The following is a 24,793-nucleotide window of genomic DNA, read 5'->3' as shown; positions in this document are numbered from 1 at the left end:
TTTGAAAAAACTAAAACACATGCTTGCATTTGAAAAATCAATCTACGGCCCCACTCGTTTTTCATATACATGATTGGACTGGAATAGAGAATACGTTTCATAAAATTAGTGCAAATTACAATTATTCATGTAACGAGTTTACAAGAACAAAACCTTTTGCATTACTCGAGGCCAATGAATCAGCAACCGGCTGTCAAGATCCGTCTGTGGCACCCCTTTGCGCAACTTAACAGAGCGTCACCGGCTGCCAAGATACAGTCAAGACGGCTTCCACCGTCTACGAGACTCCAACACCTCCGCAAACCCCACGAAAAGATTTGTGTTTGTATATACCATCCAACTCTACCAACACTACATGGTTTATGTCTGCGCCCCATGTCTAAGTTATGCGACACAATCTCAACGAGATGCAGTTATTCTTTCACCCAAAACTGCACCCAATAGTCAGTCATATGCTAGTGATGATCTCCCAGACCTCTCGAAATCCATGACTTTACCAGGCTTTGATATTACTGATGATCCCAAGGAGAAAGTCTTAGAGCATCTTGCATTTGATCTTCTAGATCAGTACTCATCGGTCATCCTGAACCACCAGATAGAAGCAGATAAATCTTCTACATCAGCAATCACAATCAACCAGACTGCCGTTTTGATCTTCTACGTTTCCCGAGAAGTTTGAGCATATTGTCAGTGACGTCAGGGGGGGAGTTGTCTTCTTCATCGCGATGGTTTTCTGAGGTATGAGTCAACCAGGCCAGTGCTTCTATAGCAGCATCCCTTTCTGCAAGCTGCTTATTTTTCTTAGGTTTCCCGACAAATTGCATGCCCTTGAACTCCACCAGTGCTCTGAACTCATTCGTCTTAAGGTGCTTTGTTTTGTATTTTGGAGGAGAATGTCCTGCTCTCATCAACAGAGTTTGAAGCAAACTCTTAGGATTGGTTCCGTCTTTAGTGAATCTACTGTTATCACCAGATTCCTTCGGCTTTCTGCTGTCACGACCAAATACAAATCTCCCTTCACATTGATCTCCGGAAACCAGCTCTTGAACAGCAAGCATAAGGTACTTCCCTTCCTTGTGGATATCAAGGCTAGGATCTTCAAGCTGCATCATTGCAAGGTAGACAAACGTAACTTTACAATACAGCGTACAAGACTGGTAACCAAGTCAAAAGTTCCCCCTTCGTTCCTAATAAACCAGGATTCCGACCCCAGTACTAAAGACCTCAAGAAGAAAGTAGAATATTAAACAAACATAATCGGCTTCTGAAAAAAAAAAGGAAAAAAGACCAATAGATCACCTTCTTTTGAATAAGCTCATTAAGTTCTTCCTTAAGCTTCAAATAGCAGTCCACCAAACTAGGATCCATGAAGAAGTCGATATAACCGTCCAACATTCTCAAATGCCCAGCCTAAGGATGGAATAAAAAGAGAGAAAAATAAAATGAGGAAAGTATGAATACAAGATCACAAAAGTCAATTCATATATTTGTATCAACTCAGCGTTGTACAATTGAATAATCACCTGGACGCCATGGTTCAACGCACCACCAAAAAGGATCAGGATCGAATCAGATACACCAGTGGAATCACGTATGAATACAGTATTGACCCTTACTTTCTCACCAAAGACCAACCAGGGGTAAGGAATTGTTTGGTAACGCGCATTCACAGAATTCTGAAAGTAACACAAACTGAATAATTACGGGGAAACTCTTATAACTTTTCAGATTAAAGTAAAAAGGGTGCATTCTCAGAATTCTGAAAGTAACACAAACTGATTAATTACGGGGAAACTCTTATAACTTTTCAGATTAAAGTAAAAAGGGTTTAGGGTTTAGGGTTTAGGTGAAGTTCTATAAATTCTGTTATCAAATTTCCATATAAAAGTAAAAAGTGCACAATTCCTGTATTATATGTAGGTACGTACAAAGTATCCAGTATACCTATGACCATGTTTAACCTAGAACCCTAGTACTCACATACCAACTGTGCAAATTCTTTTATATATTGTTAAGAGTTAATCCTCAGACTCACAACCAATTGGGCACTGGAGAAGACTAGATTATCGTATATTGCGGTGTATGCTTGACATACCCGAGTATGACCTATATTCTTACATGTGGCCGAATTGTACATTTCGATGCCATACCTTGTTGTAGGCATCAAAATTTGTGAATGGAAAAAAAAATTCATTCCAGGAAAGATTCAAGCCTTTCTAAAGGAATGTCTAAATATTAATTATCGATAAAAAGTTGTTTTTCTCATAAAAGAATTAATTATATACAATAGGATTTCATCAACTGGCCTAGATTTAATTCAACAAAGTGAAAAATTGGGGCCTTACCCAACAGTTCCAATATATTTAGCGAACTATCAAGATCTTAATTTTGATTAGGCATTGGAACTTACAGCAAATAGTAGAACCTGGCCATCATCCATCGTTTTGAATGACATGGACGTCTCTCGGTGCTGCAGATATGTTAAAAGATACAAATGTAAAACAAAAAAACTAAGATTTAAAGATTAGCCAGCAAAAGAATATTTTCAACTACAGATAACATACCACCACAGATGCTATTCCAGGGAAAAGTCCAGAACATATGATTGCACGAACCAAGGACTGGTTGTGACTTAGCTTGTTGTTAATGCTTGCATCCGCATCCACCAATCCAGCATCTCTTAAAATGTAGTTAAACTGCTTCCGAAGAGAATGGATAGCCTGAAGTGTTTGAGCAGAAAGGAAATTTCTCCAGCAATATTCATATGCTGATCCTTCTCTTTCAGCATCTTTCCATCCTTCATATGCACGAACAAGAGCCATATGATCACTGTAATCTTTTGCAGAGAATCTAGATTTTGCTGTCCCTGCTAACTGTATGAAACAAAGTGAGAGAGAGAAAGATAAAGCACACAGTATGGAGTCATTTAGGTACAATGTGAAGGGGAGAGTAACAGACCAGCAAACTGGCATATTCAAATGGGGGTTCATTGATTGCGATAGACAAATAATATTTGCGAAAATAGCTCTGTAAACTAGACCTTATTTGCCCATTTTTTTTAGTGTTACAGAGCGGATTGGCCAAAATAAGAATTACATTTTCAATTCAATATGGACTGAATTAGAATATTACATTCCTTTACCAGTTTATTCAACCATCTTTTTTTAAGCATCTATGTGTGCATTTATTTACGAATTTTGGTTAAAATTTAACATGCATCACTCTACTTTGTATGGAAGTATTTTATACAACTACAATTTTAGGTCACCGTATCTGGTTTGAACACCACTCTCGTCATATGGGCATGTACTAAACTACTGTAACCATGTTAAATTTACATCGGTCCATATGAGGAAGTGTGGATTTGAACAGAATAGATACCAAATTTTTGTGGAAGTTTGGTAACTCAAATTTGGTCCTAAATGTGTTTTGGGTTTTTGCTTTCTTAGACCCCAGTTTTTAAATTGAGTGAGAATCTAAAGTACATGAATAACATTAGTAGATGGTAGATTTTCAGACGTAAGTATATAGAACATGGTTATTGAACTTTTTGAATATGGTCCTATATGCTTCGGTCGCAAGAATTTTACTTCAAACAATGTTCTATGGGTCACAGATTCAAACAATGTTCTATGGGTCACAGAACCAGAACAAAGTGAATATTTGCTTCACCCTTACCCAAGTTCTATTGGCTTTAGACTAATGTTAGTGTGGTGTGAGGAACAAACATATGGACATATTTTCCTCGTGCTGTTAGAATGTGCTTTCAGATGAATGTAAGAATCCCCACGCAATTCTTTTTTTTTAACTTGCAGCTAACAAGTCCATTTGGTTGTATCAGAAGCACATAATATAAGATTGATTACATCAGAAGTGCATGATACAAGACTGATTGAATGAGAGGTACATATAAAAAGGTTGACAGTATCAGAGGTACATAACATAAGATGCCTGCAGAGCCGAGAATCAATTTTGATGCACTAACAGACTACTTACTGAATTTTGTACTTACATCTTTTTTGTCTTGAGGCAAAAGGAAAGGATCCCTGACACTTAGACCAGACACTATAGTAAGAACAGGATCAAAGCAATGAAACACAGCACCCATAATCAGCATTTTCCCTAGTTTGGGATCCACTGGAAGTATTGACAAATATTTTCCTGATCAAAGAACAAAGAAGAAAGCAAATAAGTCTCAGTAAATAAGGGAATTCAGTTACAACTTACGTAGTGCAAGTTTCATTCAGGAAACAAACTAACCCAGACTTGTCAAATTTTCATTCTCATCTAATGCCCCAATTGAAGTAAGAAAACCAATGGCATTTTGGACCTGTCATATATTGACATTGTCAACTTGTGTAATTAACAAAAGTAATTTATGAAATAAAATAAGAAAGCTACTAAATTCAGACACCAGTAAGGCAGTAACAAAATGAAGATGAGCAGGCCAATATGATCTTTAAAAATACAAAACTCCTTTTCTTTAACTTGATCGAAACTAAGTAATGTGAGGAAGGTGTGAAAGAGAAATAAAAACTGATTAAATTTGGGAAAGGTGAAATTCTGAGCTGCTTATCGAGATCCAAGCTCCCAACTGACGAATACAGAATTATAGGACATAGCAAATATATAGGACAAATATCAAACAATATAGAATATTCATTGAGCAGCAACACTTACAGCTAGGGGTTCCGGTGGCTGCAAGGCAGCTGACAAGAATTCCCCTATACTAGCAACCTGCAAACTTTTAATTTGCAAGCAAAGAGAGTTCAAAGGAGTTCTGAGCAGTTCAGGAAGTTGATATTCAGCAAAAGCGTGATAAACACATTTGGGATAAAGGTGGTAACATTCGCCTGGCAGCACCCGGCCAGCCCTACCCCTTCTCTGCAACCAAGTATAATCCAACAAGGCACAAGAATCCCTTTGCATATTAGATGCACAGATATCAACAAGAAAATTATTTACAAACAAAGATGAAAGAGAAAGCAAAACAAGATGCCAATGGCATCCTGAAACAAAGATATAAGTGCAATAATTGCAAGCAAACACCACCTCCTCCTAAATGAATAAGCATGTCAATTGACTTCATACACACTTCATATGTGTGCACAGGCAATGACCAAATTCAATTTTAAACTTTTATGTTAGCAGCTCTGTCTCTAAGGAGCCAGCAGCACCAAATAGAAGAATAAAGTGGGAAAAACTCATTGAATTATGAAGCAACAGAATTTAGTTCCAAATACATAGAGAAGCTGCTTAGTGAAGTGAATAAGGTCCAAAAAGACTTACTTGCCGAGCAGATGCTTGCGATATCCAAGAAGGTAGCAGACAAGGTGTATTATTCAAAGCATCATACGAGGTCTCTTTTGCTTTTCCACAATCCACCACAAAAACTACATCATTGATTGTAATACTTGCTTCTGCCATATTTGTTGCAAGGACTATTTTACGAATGTTAGGAGGTGGTCTTCCAAATATGAGTTTCTGGGGAGGAGGTGATAAGCAGTAAATATATAAGGTTAGTTAAAATAAATACAACAAGAAGACAACAAAGCCTTATCGCACTAAGTGGGGAGGTTAGTTAATATAAATAATGGAATAAAATTTCAAAGAAGTTAAGGTACATACTAGAGATGACATATTTTAGGCAATATCCGAAAGTTACAAGGCCATGTTTATAACAGACTATATAAATTAAAAAGACCTTATACTAACTAACTGAATAGCTGGCAAGCGAAACAATAGCCTACTAGACAAATTATTCAAGTTTGTTGGTTTACCACTATTGTAAAAGCCACTACAATGTGGGCCAATCATTATTTTACATTCTAACATTCTGCATATGGGCCTCGCTCTTTGCCACTAGAGACCAACACATGGAAATTAATTCATAAGGGGGGTTTTCAATTTCAAGAATTCGAACTTAAGATCTCAAATTTTAACATCATCATAAGGTTGGAGTTTCCTACACAAAACCACTTGATTATAGGCGGCGATAACCATGATCTTATGTACTGAGAACATCCTATATGAGATATTTAAATCCTCAATAGACTGCCTCATGTGTGGGTAAATTCAGCCAAACCCCCACATTAACAATATTGGGTTACATGAAGCAAGCGTCGCCAAATAGGGCCTGAAGGGAGAATAAATTGCTAGTGCGTACTTTACCATAATATTTAGGATATGTGTTACAATGATTTTATAACCTTCTTATCCTAAAACAAACAAACAACAAGCTTCCCGCCCAACAATCAAACAATCATCATGGCAAACCTCTTTGTAAGTGCCTACTACAAGTAACCAGTACTATGTACCGTATTGTGACTAAATTTTGAATGGGGAATTCTTCAGAGTGACTAAAAGCTATAGCCTAATACGCTAACTCATGAGCATACATGTACACTTAACAACCCATAATATCCACAATTAATATGCAACCATGTGAGAAGATACTTCCATTTTGATTGATTCCATCAAGCGGCAAATTTAATAACAAGGAGAAAAAAGAAATCATAACACAAAAGTCAAAACCACCAAATATTTTGAAGAATATCAAAAGCTGTTCATATGCCCAAGACTCCAGATTTGCGTGGTCCTTTACACCGAGTAAAGACTAAGAATTTTCAAGTGAAGCAATCCTGTTAGACGATATATAGAATATAGTTGCCTTACTTACGGACAATAATAGCCTTCAAACACACTATCAAATGCTTCATGAGTTATGCTGATGCAACTCCTAACGCAGAAGAGCAGATATAGAAATAAACTAACCTGTTCAGATGTTCCCATTGACCCATGGCATGTTAGAAGCAAAACCCTGTTAGGATCACCTAAAAGTGGATGTGCTTTAAGTTGATCCCTCAAAGAGCGTATATCCTCCCACCCAGTCATGAATACTAAAACAGCACCTTGTCGTTCCTTCCGACTTATATGGCATAAAACTGCCTCGATTAAATTAAATCCAATGCAATCAGGTGTCCAACATGATAGTGAATCACGTGCCCTGCCACTGTAACTCTCAAAGCTTGATTTATTAAGAGCATCCTGTGTAAAGGTAGCACGATAGGTAAGTCCACACCAGCTTCATACATAACTTCAAATTACACATGCAGCTCTTTGTTTCCTCATTAATAACTCATTATATTGCAAAGCCAAACAATGGATAGAAATAATGGAAGCAATTTAGTTTGTTTTCATTTTATGTTCGCCAATTTATAGAACAGCTTAAAATACAAGATTTAGTAGATAATGAAAGTTTATGAACAATTAAGTTTTAGAAAATTATCCTTAATGAATGAGAAGTGTGTGCCGTTTTTTCTAGCAAGCATAATCAGGAACCATGTTAAAATAGATTATGAAGATAAATGGCACTATTTCATTATTAATGGCTACTTTCAATAATATGCAGTCCTCTGATGGACTCCCTACACCTCCACAAAAAACCCACTTTCTTAGCATTCATATGAGAATACGTGTTTTATCTGATACGAAACATATAATATTTAAAATATATATCCATGGCACTACACTGTACTTTTAGACACAAGTTTTAAACCATTAGATTGGCCCACAATCAATGGTTAAGATTTACTCTGATAGCTAATTAATTATTATTATTAATTTCGATAAGAAATTAATATTACTTTTTAACTTATATACAAAATAACAATTAAATGCACAGTAATCAATCAAGCCTCGTATGGTGGGAATTTCAGAGGTTAATCAGGTAAGAAAACTCTTAATGGCTCTCCATCTCCAGTTTTTGTTCACCATTGCAGGCCAAGGAAGAGCATGCTCTCCCCCATGCAAGCACTCCTTCATATTGGATTTTTGAGTTGTTCCGTTTCTTTTCCTTTTTCACATTGGGAAAGAACCTAAATTTGATTTTATTTAAAAAAAATTGATTATCTTCCTAATCCAATAGATTCATTGCTCTTCTTTAGTTTTAATCTAGGTAATTTTGAAACTAATAGGGTTCCTCTTTTTCAACATGATTATCAAGAAACAAAATTGTACTATCAGCCAATGATATTTTTAACCTTTGTTGTTACTTATCTCTGGGATTCAGAGAGTTCTGCAATGATTTGCATAAGAATTCATATTTGACATTGTTTTGCAGAAGCAAAACATTATCTCACATAAAACATAAGAAACCAAGATGGTGAGGCGATAGAGAAGAGAGACGGAAGTTTTTTTTTCATCAGCACAGAATGAAGTGTGAACTTAAAGCTGGGGTCAACTTTCAATAAGGAAAATAGAGAACAGAACAGGTTGTCGGTGAAGATGAAGAGAAAAGCCATGAAAAAAAAGGTGCAAAGCTGGAGTAAGGAGAGCTTCAGCGAAATCGAAAAAGTCTTGAAAGAAGCGGAAGCAAACATAGAGGAGTTGGATAGGAGAGAGGGGACGGAAGGCTTGGATTTTGAAGCTAGAAGTAAAAGGGAAGAACTCCAAACCCTTGTGGGAGACTTGGCTTTTAAAGAAGAAGTGAAATGGAGGCAGAGAAGCAAAGTGGAATGGGCAAAGGAAGGGGATGGTAATACAAAATTCTTCCATCGAGTTGCAAATGGGAGAAGAAAGAGAAACTATATTGAAAGGTTGGAGCTGGTTGGAGGGGGAATAATAGAGGATTCAAAAGAGATTGAAGAGCATATTGTCAATTTTTTCAAATCCTTATTTAGTAGTAATGACGAGGCATGCTGGGGTTTAGAAGGTATAAATTGGGCCCCAATAAGCGCCCTTGAGGTAAGTTGGCTTGAGAGGCCTTTTGAGGAAGCAAAAGTTCAAAGAGCAGTTTTCGATTGTGGAAAGGATAAATCGCTAGGACCGGATGGCTTCTCTATGCAAATATTCCAACATTGCTGGGATATTTTGAAAGAGGATATAATGAAGATCATGGAGGAGTTCTTTGAGAAAGGGATAATAAATGTAGTGATGAACGAAACTTTCATTTGCCTAATCCCGAAGAAGTCAGATTCTTTGAAGGTGACGGACTATAGGCCCATAAGTTTAGTAACTGGATTGTATAAAATTATAGCGAAAACACTGGCTTCAAGATTGAAGGAGGTTTTGGTTACCACTGTCTCTCCGCATCAGGGGGCGTTTGTTAAGGACCGACAAATTTTGGATGCTGTCCTCATTGCAAATGAAGTGGTAGAAGAGGTGAGGCAGAAAAAAGAGAAGGGATTGGTGCTCAAGATCGACTTTGAAAAGCATATGATCATGTTGAATGGAGATTTCTGGAAGAAGTACTTCAAAGAAAAGGTTTTGGCAATAGATGAAGGAAATGGATGCAGGGATGTTTATGCTCTGCAAATTTCTCCGTTTTGATCAATGGGAGACCAAGGGGAAAATTTCAAGCCTCAAGAGGACTGAGACAAGGCGACCCACTGTCACCCTTTCTCTTTACCTTAGTAGTCGATGTTTTGAGTAGGTTAATGGAGAAGGCTCAAGAAAATGATCTCATCAAAGGTTTGTGTATAGGGCAAGAAAAGGTGGAGATCTCTCATCTTCAATTTGCCGACAACACCATATTCTTCTTGACGGAAGACGAGGAAGTTTGGAACAACCTATTACAAGTGCTCAACTTATTCTGTTTGGTCTCAGGATTGAAAATCAACAAAGCTAAGTGCCTTTTGGCAAGAATAAATTCAGAGAGTGAGAAATTAAACAGGATGGCAGTTTCTTGGGGTTGCGAGGTAGGCTGTTGGCCTATAAAGTATCTGGGACTTCCCCTGGGGGGCAGGCCAAGAGCAATAAAGTTTTGGGATCCAGTGGTAGAAACAATGGAAAGAAGACTTCAAAGTTGGAAGAAGGCTTTCCTATCCAGAGGAGGTAAATTAACTCTAATTCAATCAGCCTTGGGAAGCTTGCCGATTTACTATATGTCCTTGTTCAAAATTCCTTGCGGGGTAAGAGGATGTCTAGAAAAACTAATGAAGGGGTTTCTTTGGGAAGGCGTGGAGGAAGGTAAGAAAACCCATTTGGTCAAATGGGAGTTAGTTACTAAAAACAAGGAGGAAGGAGGTCTAGGGGTGGGGAATTTGAGGAATCAGAACGAAGCATTATTGGCTAAGTGGTTGTGGAGATTCCCAATGGAGTCTCAGTCTCTATGGCACAAGGTGATAAGAAGCAAGTATGGGCTACAAGTTAATGGATGGAATGCACTTCCTCCAAGAAGGGTTTCTAGTCGTAGCCTATGGAAAGACATTTCGAGTGGTTCTCATCAATTTCTTAGATGTTGCAAGTTTGAGGTGGGCAACGGAGAGAGGGTGAGGTTTTGGAAGGATGGGTGGTTAGCAGGGGGACCGCTGAAGGAGCAATTCCCCAGATTATTCCTACTATCGAGGAAGCACAGTCAACATCTCGAGCTTCGTGGAAGTTTCATCAAATTCCTTGAGTTGGAACTTTGACTTTAGGAGAAATCTGAATGAGATGGAGATAGAAGAGGCGGCCACATTATTACAGAAAGTGGAAGAGGTTCGCTTGTCTCCATCAAAAATGGATAACAGAAGGTGGAATCTGGAAGCTTCAGGTTTGTTCACATGCAAATCCTATCGTTCATTACTGAGCACCAATGGGATTGTGAACTATTATCCACCCTACTCTCAGATTTGGAAATCAAAAGCTCCTCCGAAGGTTAAAATACTTGTATGGCTTGTGGCCAATGGGAATCTCAGCACTTGCGACAGAATTCAAAGGAGAAACCCTCTTATGTGTTTATCCCCACATTGGTGTAGTTTGTGCAAAGCTAAGGAGGAGAGTGTAAATCACATCTTTCTTCATTGCTCCTACTCGATCCAACTGTGGTGGAAACTGTTTCAGGAGGTTAAAGTAAGTTGGGTCGTTCCTAAAGGGTGTTTCGAGCTACTAGGTACAAATTTTAAGGCACTTGGAAAGGGGAAAAAATCCAAAGCTTTGTGGGGTTGCCTGGTATCGGCAATTTTTTGGAATATATGGCTGGAACACAACAAAAGGATTTTTGAAGACTATACTGGAGTGGGGGCAGAAGTACTTTGGGGGAGAGTAAAATATTGGGCAGCTTTTTGGGCTTCGGTCACTAAAGAGTTTAATAATTGCTCTCTATCTCAAATACTGTGGGATTTGTTAGCAGCAGTTAAGTGAGCTAGGTCTAGAAATGGCTGCTGTAGCCAAATCCTATTGGGATTTTCCTTTCTAATATAGTTGGTGGACTTCTTATCCACTTCTGTGTATTACTCTATACTTTAATAAAATTGTTTCTTCTCAAAAAAAAAAAAAAAAAGATGAAGAGAAAAGAAAAAGAAAAAAAAATGGAAAGTTATTAGGATTAAGAGAGAGAATCAGAGTCATAATTAAAAAATGTGTATATGTGTGCGTGCGTGTGTGTGTGTGTATAGGCAAAAGAGAACTACAGAGACCAAAATGCATTAAATGTTACAAGAGAACTACAGAGACCCAAATATTTAAAGAAAACAATACTCTCAACTCAAGTCATAGTTCCCCTAATAACAATGAAATAAACTAAAGAGAATGTCCCTGAAATGCTTACACAAAATGCCCTGTATTAACGCCAAAAAACTGCTCTTCTCCCTTAGAAAACCCACTCTCTCCCTTTTTCAAATATTTTGTCCCTCTCCATCTAGACAAAAGGGACATAATGAAGCCAAACATTTGCTGCATCCTAAGCCTAAAATTTGAGAAGTAATTGGCAATGCTAAAAGATTAGATACGTGATGTCTTCTCTAGGAACCACAAGTTCGAAAAATACTAGGATGGAAGGGACAAGGGAGTGAAATGTTTTCTGAACTCTATGCTACGATTGGCCGTATTCCTACTTCCTTTCGAACTAGGTGCGAACAAAATTTTGTTAGATAACCATAAAATCCAAAAACTTAAGCTGTCAAGGAATGGGCCAACAATGAATATCAAGAATGCATTATCCCTAACATACAGTCCCATTCTTCCCATGGAGAGATAGACAAATGAAAAGAAAGAAAAAACATATAGGTTTATCCCCACCCTACACCTTGGAATGTCGTTGGGTAGTGTGTGGCCATTGTTAGATCTTTATATAAAGGATGTAAATCTGTCATTTTTGGGCAATGAAGACGAGATTTTACAAGAACTTCTAATAATCCCAATGGGAATCACCCTACGAAAACTTTGTTTCAATTTCATGAAATCCATTTCAAACTAACATAATACCTCAACCAGAGCAGTAATCTGGTTTTTCCTTTTCCGAGGCACTAACTGCTTCTGTGTTTTCCACAGTTTGTCTTGGCCATAATCATCAATTTGGTTGAAGGAAGTCAACTTATATCCAGTCATTTCCAGTACATCTTCTAAAAAGTGTGCTCTTACTGGATATGTAAAGCCCTGCATAACATAAAAATGCATTAGAATTCATATGGGAGAAAGACTAACACTAGAGGTTCTTGAAAATGCTTGACTAGAGTATGAGGAATAGAATTACAAGGGCAGCCTGTGGTACGTAAAAATGCACTGAAATAAATATGCATTTGTTAATACATTAATGTTGCATCAGCAACAGTCCACATTTAGTAATCTCCATTTTTGTTCACTTGCTGCAGAACCTGGAAAATTCATGAGATTTTTCTGATGCAGTTTATCACACATTTCCAGTTACTAAGCATACTTACGTTTACAATCACCAGTGCAGTACATGAACAACAGCTCTCTCTATACAGCTAACACTATCTACATAAACAATGCAATTAAGATATTACAAATCAATATGTACCCTGAACAAACTCAGTAGTTAGCTAACCGGAATATGAATTGTAGGAGCTCCTCCAAAATAACTTGAAAACAGCTCAGCATTCAGAGTAGCACTCATTAAAACCAATCTCAAATCCCGACGGCGTGGAAGCAGATCCTTCAGCACAATCAATAAGAAATCTGCAAAAAACAATTATAGAAGAGAAAGAGAAAAAGGGGGGCGGGGGGTGGGGGGAAATTCAGCTAGGCTGCTTTTTCTGCACTATAAGACATTAAAATGGATATTTATGGTAGTGTACCTTCATTCATGCCTCGCTCATGAATTTCATCAACAAAAACATGGGTTATACCATTCAAGTTACGATCACTCAACAGACGGCGAAGTAAAATACCACTTGTACAAAAAAGCAGATGGGTATTTTTTCCCTTCATTCCCTCCAATCGAACTTTATAGCCAACCTACCAAAAAAGTCTGTTGTGGTATAGCCGCAGAATAATGAAGCTTTCAATCTAAAATCTACATCTTTTTCTTTCTTCAAAGTAAATTAATTCACAAGGTATGTGCGTGTACATCTATGATCTATATCTATGGCTTGAGGGAGACAAGACTCACTGTTTCACCAAGAGGCTCTCCCCTCTCTGCCGACACTCTTTCTGCAACAGCCATAGCAGATATTCTTCGAGGCTGTGTGCAAATGATGCTACAGAATGCTCCACGGCCAGATTCTATTTCTGACTCTAGGATATATTGAGGAAGTTGAGTGGTCTTACCACATCCAGTCTCCCCAGATATCACTATTACCTATCATCAAAACAGCTTATTTAGAATTCTGCTGGAGGTAAAATGTAAAACACAGTACAGAAGAAGTAATTTCATCAGTTGTTAGGAAGATGTCAAAGAAGCAACTACTTTTTACAGCCAAAGTATTACTGATCACAAGATTCAGAGTATAACCTACTGTACACAATAAAAGCACAAACTCCTACATGCTCCCCCCAACCCCCCCCAAAACAAAAAAAAAAGGGTTTATCCTTTTTTTATCTATCCCACTTACATCAAGTAGAAACAGAAGCAGATTCATGTAGAAAATGATATCAATTGGAAACATAATATCCATGCCGTGCACTAAATAGAGTCTGGAAAACCAACGGGTTGATAGACACGTTGATTTGTTTGTTTTGCCGTCTACTATGTAAGTTTTTAGGCCCTGAAAACAGTTACCACTCTTTGCAAACAACATAAGGAAGAAATGTTAAGTGTTATTTTGTTTAGAGTTTTTCTATCTAAACAGCATTCATATCTTAGTTCACACACATTTTTATCTACACCGCATCTTTAAATTAAACTCTCACTCACTCTAAAGAACACCCACACTTTACCCTTAATCATCTACCACCATACCCACCGACACTAGACAAATTTAATAGAACAAAGCTAACACTATCACCCCCAATTCTATTCGACTTCTTCACCACATTCTCAACCACATCACCATCTCTCTCTTTCATTTCCATCAACTCTCTTTCTTTCATTGCCATCAACTTTCTTCCTAATACAAACACATGCACAGACTGTCAATTCCGAGCTTATTGCTCCAATTCAATTTATTCCAATTCATATTTTTGTGCTTGGCGATTTGAACATCTGAGTCGTCGTTCATGGCTACCTCCCAAAAGTAGTAACTAGATTTGAGCATTGGGGTCACGTCCATGAGTTGTCCTCCAATTGAGTTTCTAGAATGAATTTAAATGGGATTGGAGCAATCCCAGCTGCTTGTGACCTTGGTCATGGCTACGTCCCCAACACCGAATACATGTTTGTGGTTTCTAGAGAGAGAGCCTTTTCCAAGGCCGTGAAAGACAGATAAAACCTTATTCAAAGTATTATGTATCATTTATTGTATTTTCATGCTAGGAAACAACAACAACAAAGCCTTTTCCCACTAAGTGGGGTCGTCCTCCGTTAGATCCAAGTACTCTAAGTCTTCTCTTAGAGTCTCTTCCAAAGTTTTCCTAGATCTTCCTCTACCCCTTTGGCCTTGGACCTCTGTCCTGTAGTCGCATCTTCTAACCGGAGCGTCAATAGGCCTTCTTTGCACATGTTCAAACCACCGTAACCGATTTTCTCTCATCTTTCCTTCAATTTCGGCTACTCCTACTTTACCTCAAATATCCTCATTCCTAATCTTATCCTTTCTCGTGTGCCCAAACATCCAACGAAGCATCCTCATCTCCGCTACACCTATTTTATGTACGTGTTGATGCTTCACAACCCAACATTCCGTGCCATACAGCATCGTCGGCCTTATTGCCATCCTATCAAATTTTCCCTTGAGCTTCAGTGGCATACAACGATCACACAACACGCCAGATGCACTCTTCTACTTCATCCATCCAGCTTGTATTCTATGGTTGAGGTATCCATCTAATTCTCCGTTCTTTTGTACGATAGATTCTAGGTAGCGAAAGCGGTAGCTCTTTGGTACTTCCTGATCTCCAATACTCACCCTTAACTCATTTGGGCCTCCATTTGCACTGAACTTGCACTCCATATATTCTGTCTTTGATCGGCTTAGGCGAAGACCTTTAGATTCCAACACTTTTCTTCAAAGGTTAAGCTTCGCATTTACCCCTTCCTGAGTTTCATCTATCAACACTATATTGTCTGCGAAAAGCATACACCAAGGAATATCATCTTGAATATGTCCCGTTAACTCATCCATTACCAATACAAAAAGTTAAGGACTTAAGGATGAGCCTTGATGTAACCCTACAGTTATGGGAAAGCTTTCGGTTTATCCTGCATGAGTTCTTACAGCAGTCTTTGCTCCATCATACATATCCTTTATAGTTTGGATATATGCTACTCGTACTCCTTTCTTCTCTAAAATCCTCCAAAGAATGTCTCTTGGGACCTATCATACGCTTTTTCCAAATCTATAAAGATCATGTGTAAATCCTTTTTCCTATCTCTATATATCTTTCCATCAATCTTCGTAAGAGATAGATTGCCTCCATGGTTGAGCGCCCTGGCATGAACCCGAATTGGTTGTCCAAAACCAGTGTCTCTTGCCTCAATCTATGCTCAATGACTCTCTCCCAGAGCTTTATTGTATGACTCATTAGCTTAATACCCCATGAAATTTTGTATGTCACCCTTATTCTTGTAGATAGGCACCAAAGTGCTCTTTCGCCACTCATTTGGCATCTTCTTCGTTTTCAAAATCCTATTGAAAAGGTCTGTGAGTCATGCTATACCCGTCTCTCCCAAGACTTTCCACACTTCGATCGGTATATCATCTGGGCCCACTACTTTTCTATGCTTCATCTTTTTCAAAGCTACAACCACTTCTTCCTTTTTGATTCAACTATAAAAGGAGTAGTTTCTACACTCTTCTGAGTTACTCAACTCCCCCCAAAAAGTACTGCTTTCATGTCCTTTATTGAAAAGATTATGAAAATAACCTCTCCATCTGTCTTTGACCGCATTCACTGTAACAAGAACCTTTCCATCCTCATCCTTGATGCACCTTACTTGGTTTAGGTCCATTGTCTTCTTTTTCCTTGCTCTAGCTAGTTTATAGATATCCAACTCTCATTCTTTGATATCTAGTCGCTTATACATATCGTTATAAGCCGCTAGCTTAGCTTCTCTCACAACTTTCTTCGCCTCCTCCTTCGCTATTCTATACATTTCACCATTTTCATCTGTCCTATCCTTGTATAAGGCTTTACAACATTCCTTCTTAGCCTTCACCTTTGTTTGTACCTAATACCTCTTTTGTTACTTTTCGAATACAACTAGCCATGGAATCCCACATTTGGCTAGCTTCCCCCTCTCTATCCCACATGCATTGGGTGATTACTTTCTCTTTGAAAATTGCTTGATTTTTTTCTTTTAGATTCCACCATCTAGTCCTTTGGCACTTCTAGGTCTTGTTCTTTTTTCTCTCTTTTGATATGTACATCCATCACCAACAAGCGATGTTGATTAGCCAAGCTCTCTCCCGGTATAACTTTGCAATCCTTACAAGTTATACGATCCCCTTTCCTCATAAAAATCTATGTGTTTTTGACAACCCACTCTTGTAGGTGATCACATGTTATTCTCTCTTCTTAAAGAAGGTGTTGGCTAAGAAGAGATCATATGCCATTGCAAAATCCAAGATGGCTTCCCCATCCTCGTTTCTCTCGCCAAAATCATGGCCACCATGAAAACCTCCATAGTTGCCTGTCTCCTTGCCCACGTGTCCATTTAAATCTCCTCCTATAAATACCTTCTCCGTTTGAGCAATTCCTTACACCAAGTCTCCAAGATCTTCCCAAAATTGTGTGTACGCACTAATCACATTGATGAGTTCTTGTCCTATTACAATCTTGATTCCCATAATTCTATCACCTACCTTCTTGACATCTACAACATCTTGTGTCAAGGTCTTGTCCACAATGATGCCAATACCATTTCTCGTTCTATTTGTGCCCAAATACCAAAGTTTAAAACCTGAGTTTTCTAGATCCTTTGCCTTAAGACCAACTCACTTAGTTTCTTGTAGGCAGATAATACTTAACCTTCTCCTCACCATAACTTCCACTACTTCCATAGATTTTCCCAATAAGGTTCCTATATTCCACGTTCCTAAACGCATTCTACTCTCTTGAACTCTACCCTTCTGTCCTAGCTTCTTCACCCTCCCCTGTCTAATAGGATCAAAGTACTTCTTTTGTGTGTCATGTGTAAAGTTGATAGAAGCATATGCTTCCAAACAACTTTGAGTGGAGTCGTTCAAAAAGAAGTTTCTATGACCCCCTTGCTCATTTAACACAACATCCGGGTGCCGATGGAGATACAGTGACCCTTGCTCACTTATCACTGTGCTCGAGCCATACAACGCGCCACTTACGGGTGATGCCCTAGCTTTAGTGCGATTTCGTTTTGGATTCATTTTCATAAGGATTCGACGTAACCTAGGAGTGCGGCTGTCGACTACCTAACGCCCTCCCCCTCCTTTATCCGGGCTTGGGAAAAAAGAATTCCAAAAATAAAATTATAGTTTAATTACAAGCTGAACTCAGATGAGAGTGGAGTTTAGTAGAAAAAACACTTTGTTTATAAATTTTTGTTTCTTTTGAGCTTCAACGAGTTAAAGAAATAAAGAAGCAAGAACACAACAACACATGGATAGAAGAAATGAAGCGATATGTCCTATAACTAAACCTGATTCTGTGCAATTGCTTGCAGCAACCTTTCATTCTCCTTGAAAGCCGGTAGTGATTTGCGGAAGTCTAGCATCTTCTTGCCTTCGGGTGATTCCTTTAAATAAAAAAAGAAACATTGGAAAAGAGACCAAAACCCTTAGCATGGTATTGCAGGCATTTTATTAGAATATGTTGCCCCAATAAGTGTGCATTAGAAACACATGGTAAAGATGAAAGCTAAATGTATCATACCTGCCAAGCTCTTTGCATATTACGCATTCGCAAACTCCTCCTTTGAAGAACCTTCTCCATTACAGACCCATCTAGAAGAGAATCTGCATTCTCATCCAGGTTTGCATTTTCGACCTGACCAAGGTGCTCAGAGTCCCCTCTATTTCCAGTGAACTTCCCAGAGTTTAACTGGAGTCGATCAAGGTGCTCTTGCAGCAAACCCTCTACCCTCCTTTGCAAGCCAAGAGGGATAACCACCTGCCCAGATGAATGATGACAGCATCAAACTCTCCCCATAAAACCACTCTCAACATGTATACAAATCTTTCATGGTTGGAAAAGAATTGGCGAGACAAGAAGATGACATTACCTCTCTTTGTGGCCGCTTATCATCCAAATCAGGCCTGTAGTTTGGAAGAGGGACCTTGCTGGCCACCACCGCTTTCCCATATATTTCACTAAGAGTAAGAAGAGTTGAATGAGCGATTTGATGTATCAGTGAATGATTAGCGAATAACAAAGGCAAAGATGGTCCCTTTGTTAGTCTTACCAATAAAGTCCCATCCTTTTGGCAAGGTTAGATATCTGCTCATAGTCTCTCCTATCTCTCTTATCTCTGGATACAATCTCTTGGTCCTTTTCGCTGCGTAATAGCAAGCTCATTTTCCATTTCCACTCGTCAATGTTCGCCACTGAAGACGATGCCTACACTCAAGTGTCAGCCACACGTTCTTCATTTCTAAATGTAGCTAAACTAAGCACACAATTGCAATCCCAGACTTTCCACAAATTTTCTCGGCAGCCAAACAGAGGATAATGAAAATAACAAGAAGAAAAGAAAAAATTGAAATTCAGAAGAAAGTAACCTTTTGGCCTTCGAATTCGCACGTGTACTCATCGTCGGAGAACTGCTCGGCGGCGTACCCGCAAAAGGCGCGCTTTGAAATGAGGAATCGGGCTCCGCCGTCGGAAATTGAAGAAGAAGAGTGGGGTTGGAGTAGAAGAAGCAAAGTGCGGCAGCGACCGTTTGTCTTCCGGGAAGAAGGAAAACAACAACAAGGGTTATTGTTGGAGACTGACTTGAGAAGGAGACCAAGTGCTGCCCTCGAATTACGCATCAATTCTCACCTTCTTTGCATCAATCAATCTCAAACTCTGGAAATAATACAAAAATTTCAGCAAATCCCTAATTAATTAATTAATCAATCAATCAATCCCCAATTTATCTATCGAAATCAAAAGCAGAGGAAGAACAAAATAAGTAACCTGGAGAGATGAGAAATGTAGAGACTGGAGAGTAGCGATGGAGGAGTGCTGGAGTGGGAGGGACGAATCGCAGAGACGGACGGAACACGAGGGAGGAGTCGGGGACTGACAGGGCACGTGACGTTTTACGTACAACTTTCGGCTGACCTGATTATTTTTGTATTTTTTATTTTTAACAAAGGCAAATTTCATTACCAACGAACATAAAAATATAATTACATAAAAGAAGCCCAAATACAAGATAAGCACACACAAAATTGACCCCAAAACCAAAACTAACACAAAAAGAGCCTAAAACAGAAAAACAAAAACACTTCATAGAAGCCTGCATCCTACGCCGCCGCCGAGACACCACAAACCACGACCCCAACAACTGCCTGAAATCAAGCAAATCACAGCCCCAGCAGTGGAAGAGCAGAAGACTCAATCATCCTCCAAAGATCACCCTTAGAAATTTCAGCCACCAATCGAAGGACCAAACTATAGAAGCCTGCAGAAAGAAGCAACCCGCAAGCAACAGTGCCAACGGGGCACACTAATGGAAGGAGTTGGTGCCAACACCCGAGCTAGAGCTCCACGCACCTTTCAAGAGAATCGCGAAAGCAATATACATTAATTCATTCATACATAGTTTAATTGCTTCATTGATTATTATCTCTGGATGATGTTAATAAAGGTTCTACATGTGGTATTAGAGCCACCAAATTAAGCATTAAACTTATCTGAAATTTATTGGAGTTCTATATGCATTTCCGCTGCATCCAACTTTGTTAATATTTTTATTTAAAATCTACTTATGTACTGGGATTTATATGTTTTAATATGCTTATGTTATGAGAGTCTTAGGTTGTAAATATGCCTTTGTTCTCCTCATTAGTTTGCTTCAATAACATGCATGAATGAATGGGCATATAGTAGAATCGGTAACTGCAAAATGCAAAGTCAAATTTCGAACTTCATAACTTAAATTGTGGTTTTACAGGCCTGAACAGTCTTGGATGGCCAAAATCCATCGTTTTGCCGTGTGTTTGAATCGCATCGTCATTCTCTTTTCAAAAAGGTATAATGGACCAAAATCGGTGCTCAAACAATCTGTCCAATTACCGTTGAGTCATTTCTTCACTAATTTCATTGTATTGTGAGTTATAAAAACATGTAGTGCATGTGAATCTTCTTGCCTATAAGTGTAGTATTTACAACATTACATAATTTTGCACTTAGCTATACAAGATTTGAAAACTATTGTTACTATATAGACAATTTCTTGCCTATATGTATAACTGGTTCTATAGTTTTTGAATGGCACAATGTCACTAACTTATGAATTTCTAACCATTTTGAATCAATAATGCAAATTTCAATGCGTTGAGTCTTATCAACATAGAGAAACTGAATGGAAACAATTTCAAAGCTCAGAAGCAGAAGATTGAAATGCATTTAGGGATGTTGAAGTTTGACATTGCTTTCAAGTTGACTCAATCAACTGCACTCATTGAAGAAAGCACATCACTACAAAAGGATATCTTGCAAAGTGGGAAAGAGCTAATCAAATGTCCATTCTTAATAATAAAAAATGCCTTGGAAGATCACATAAGGGGAGGGATTTCTATTTATGATTTGGCTAAAGAATACATGGCAAAGGTTGAAGAAAAGTTCAAGAGGTCTGACAAGGTTGAAATTGGAGTGTATCTCTCAGAACTCATCAATGCCAAGTATGATGGAGTTGTAAGCATAATGGAGAACCTGCTTAAGCTTGTTAATCTTTCCAACAAGCTTAATGCCATGGACATACGAATCAATGATCAATTCTTAGTTCACATGACATTGTTTTCACTGTCGAATGATTATGAGCAGATCAAAGTGAGTTACAACATTCAAAAGGCGACATGGGGTATAAATGAAATTGATTGTCATTTGCTACCAAGATGAAGAAATGATGAAGAAGGCTACGCATGATGTTGTTACTCTTGTGGATGTTGGGAAAGGGAAAGGAAAAATGACTGCAAGCTACAACAGTTCCAACTACAAAAAGTCCAAGCCAACTACATAGAAATCAGGTTTTTATTTTCCTACAAAGAAAATTGTTAAACCTTGCAATGCTTTTGTAAAAAAATGAAGGAACCTCCAATACTGGTCTTAAAACAAATAAGTTCAACTTCAAGAAATGTCATCATTGTATATTTACTGAGCACTTAAAAAAGAATTGTCCAGGTTTTAAAGCATGGCTCATTAAGAAAAGTAACAAAATCACCAATGTTTTTGTCAATGTCGAGTTTAATATGGGTCTTGTTTCTCAAAATTCTTGGTGGTTTGACACTAGATGTTCTGTCCATATTACAAATGTTGGAAATGTGCCCTAAAAGCCAATCATATGATGATACTTTACGGACATCTCACATGTTATATATATATATATATATATATAAAGGGCAAAGATTATTGTTTAAGCTGTCTCATATAAATGTTATATGCTTAAACGATAAGTCCAAGGAATATGTAATTGGGAGAATGTGATCTAAAGAAGTTAGATTCATGAGACCATTCTTTTTCGTATACATATCCTAAATGTTCCTGATCATAGGATTGCCAATTGAGCATTGACAGTCCGTTAAGATTAGTACGTGCTATGCCTTCTCTTAGGGAGAGTGACTGGTCTCGAGTCATTGGTGTGATTGACACCAAGACAAGCATGTAGGTGCTAAATAGAGAATGAGTCCACTGAACGCGATCAACAAGGAGTTCTCATACTCATGTCACATGAGAACTCATGGTTGGGATAATGCAAATTAGTCCTTTGACCTGAGGCATCATAGTTGTCTTGTGGTTAGGTCTTTGATCTTTGACTATATCAAAGTCATTCTGTCAAAGGGTGTCCACGACATAGTTGAGGTTAAGCTACTTAGCCATGGAGGCAAGTGAATGCACAACAAGGGATCTCTAACCTTCAAACTGTTTGAGGGAGAATGCTCTATGATATGATTAAAATTTCTGACTAGAGTATGAATGAGATTTAGGAAGTCGTTTCAAATCACATTCAAGGTAATCATATAAGTAAAAGAATCACATTGGATAGTAAACATGAATAAACTATCAAACTAAACAATGTGGTCAAGAGTATTATTTTAGAGAAAGACCGTATTGCATTGTAATCTTAAACTGAATAGGTTCTCCACCTCTTCTGATTAGCTTGGGTAACCATGATATACTGCTAGGTGTCACTTATGGTTTGTGGAAGCCCTAAAGGTGTATAATTACTAAAGGGAGAATTGAAAGTATGTTTCAATTCATAATCGATTTGAAGATTTCTAATCCCCACTGCCTTGCTAAAAGCAACCTAATGGATCGTACATTGTGTAAGGTAATTGAAGAAACAACGAAGATGAGTAAAGATAATTAAATGGTTTAATTATTTATGGTTAGGATTAATTAATATGTTAATTAATCAAACGAATAAGTTCGTATTAGACCTCAGGTTAGTTTTGGGCCTTAAGGTCTAATGGATTTGAATGTCAAGTCCAATAACTCAGGTTGTATGACAACTTGAAAACACAAATGGCTTCAAAGCCCAAAAAACCTATCAAGGCCGACCATAAGAGTAAGGGGTAGTGAATTTGGCTTAATTGCAAGTTTGCCACTCAAATGTGAGGTGGTATAAATGCATCTTTATAGCCATTTTATCATAAGGGTTTTCTATGAGGAAATTGAAGAAAATACATGCTCTCCTTTTTCTCTCTAAGAGGCCAGCAACCTGATAGGAGCATATTTATACAACTTAGTTAGCTTGTTTATTGGCATTTACTTAGTTTAATTATAGTTATTTTAGTACTTTAAGCTATTTTCGTGTGTTTGTAGGTTCAAATAACAAAGTTAGCAACAAAGTGCTATTTGGAGCATTTTGGAGCATTTTTGGGCCAAGATTGGATAGTGCAAGCATGGAGACATGAGGATGGACGTTTTTGAAGATTTGAAGGCAAGAAATCAGCATGTGTGTGTGCAAGTGTGTTGACCTACAACTACAAACATTCATCCACTACACCCATTACATCCACTCATTACCAAACATCCATCCACTACACCCATTACATTCACTCATTACCATAACACTCACCCACTATACCCATTACATCCACTCATTACCAAACATCCATCCACTACACCCATTACATCCACTCATTACCAAACACTCACCCACTACACCCATTACATCCACTCATTACCACAACAATCACCCACTACACCAATTACATCCACTCATTACCAAACATCCATCCACTACACCCATTACATCCACTCATTACCAAACACTCACCCACTACACCCACTATACCCATTACATCCACTCATTACCAAACATCCATCCATTACATCCACTCATTACCAAACACTCACCCACTACACCCATTACATCCACTCATTACCACAACAATCACCCACTACACCCATTACATCCACTCATTACCAAACATCCATCCACTACACCCATTACATCCACTCACTACCAAACACTCACCCACTACACCCATTACATTCACTCATTACTAAACACTCACCCACTACACCCATTACATCCACTCATTACCAAACACTCACCCACTACACCCATTACATCCACTCATTACCACAACATACACCACTACCACCTTAATTAGATGGTGGTCCTCTCCCTAGCCTATAAATACATCCACCCTTCACCATAACAAAGGAGGAGATCCATCCTAGCCGTGAGCACCTTACATTCATCCATATATTCCCACATCCCACAAACACATACAATTCCATTCCCTTGCCGTGGCACTCATCCAACTAAAAATCAAACACAAATCCATACATTCCTTTCCCCTTGCCGTGGCATCCATCCAACCTAAATACATTCATAACCTTTCCATAAATCCATCTACATCCTTAGATACTTGTGCTGCAACAAGGTGGTGAAAACGAAGGTCCTTGGCGTTTCAAGCTTGAAACTTTGGAGCGTTTTAGGTGTACTTCGTTCTTGCTTTCAATATCTACTTTGTTATTTTCTGATTTTGTTGCAATTATGAGTAACTAAACCCCCCTTAGCTAGGGGGAAATTCAAAGCCATGAACATACTTGCAATATGAATTGATTACCTTCAATTGTGATTTCATAAGTTGTGAATTCAATTTGTTTAGCTGCTTGATTGTTAACTTATTCGTGTATGTTTATTAAGAGTGCACACTTAGTTTGCAAGCATGAATATGATGCTAGAGTATAAGGGAGTTTCACCTAATAGTTACAAACTTATTTTCACAAGTAGTGGAGGTCGCTTATAAACAATCGCGTTAAATGAATTCTTGGCAGGAGTTTCATGCTCATCATAGTAACGAATGCCTCGTCAATACTTATAGTTTTCATAATG

At 38.2% G+C, this 24,793-nt stretch overlaps 1 protein-coding gene and 1 long non-coding RNA gene across 2 annotated transcripts; one reads left to right on the top strand and one right to left on the bottom strand.

The window, feature by feature from the left end:
- Positions 1–19,668, bottom strand: LOC126618815 (DExH-box ATP-dependent RNA helicase DExH3). The gene is made up of 20 exons (XM_050286990.1): positions 19,414–19,668; positions 19,014–19,302; positions 18,698–18,852; positions 18,518–18,605; positions 18,169–18,405; positions 17,936–18,031; positions 13,334–13,522; positions 13,020–13,179; positions 12,770–12,900; positions 12,187–12,357; positions 6,775–7,047; positions 5,290–5,484; positions 4,681–4,884; positions 4,261–4,330; positions 4,013–4,161; positions 2,565–2,873; positions 2,411–2,470; positions 1,524–1,676; positions 1,300–1,410; positions 1–1,103 (listed from the first exon to the last, which is right to left on the bottom strand). Exons 2-20 carry the CDS (start codon positions 19,263–19,265, stop codon positions 633–635), a joined length of 3,474 nt encoding a protein of 1,157 aa, XP_050142947.1. The 5' UTR covers positions 19,266–19,302; positions 19,414–19,668; the 3' UTR covers positions 1–632.
- A 494-nt stretch (positions 19,669–20,162) lies between these two features.
- On the top strand, positions 20,163–24,530 carry LOC126618816 (uncharacterized). The gene is made up of 2 exons (XR_007621854.1): positions 20,163–21,470; positions 23,266–24,530. It is a non-coding gene; the product is annotated as an uncharacterized LOC126618816 (long non-coding RNA).
- The last annotated feature ends 263 nt before the right edge of the window (positions 24,531–24,793 follow it).

The sequence above is a fragment of the Malus sylvestris genome, chromosome 4 (genome assembly GCF_916048215.2).
Source record: "Malus sylvestris chromosome 4, drMalSylv7.2, whole genome shotgun sequence".
NCBI classification, from domain to species: domain Eukaryota; kingdom Viridiplantae; phylum Streptophyta; class Magnoliopsida; order Rosales; family Rosaceae; genus Malus; species Malus sylvestris.
The sequence above is the reverse complement of the archived record's forward strand: the minus strand, read 5'-3'. Positions and strand labels throughout refer to the sequence as shown.

Excerpts from the sequence above, each read along its gene's own strand:
- LOC126618815 (XM_050286990.1), bottom strand. The coding sequence starts at position 19,265 with ATGCGTAATTCGAGGGCAGCACTTGGTCTCCTTCTCAAGTCAGTCTCC. Across the intron at positions 13,523-17,935 it reads AAGCAATTGCACAGAATCAG|GTAATAGTGATATCTGGGGA; the intron begins GTTTAGTTATAG and ends TTTTGATGATAG. Across the intron at positions 7,048-12,186 it reads AGATTACTGCTCTGGTTGAG|GATGCTCTTAATAAATCAAG; the intron begins GTATTATGTTAG and ends ACCTTTACACAG.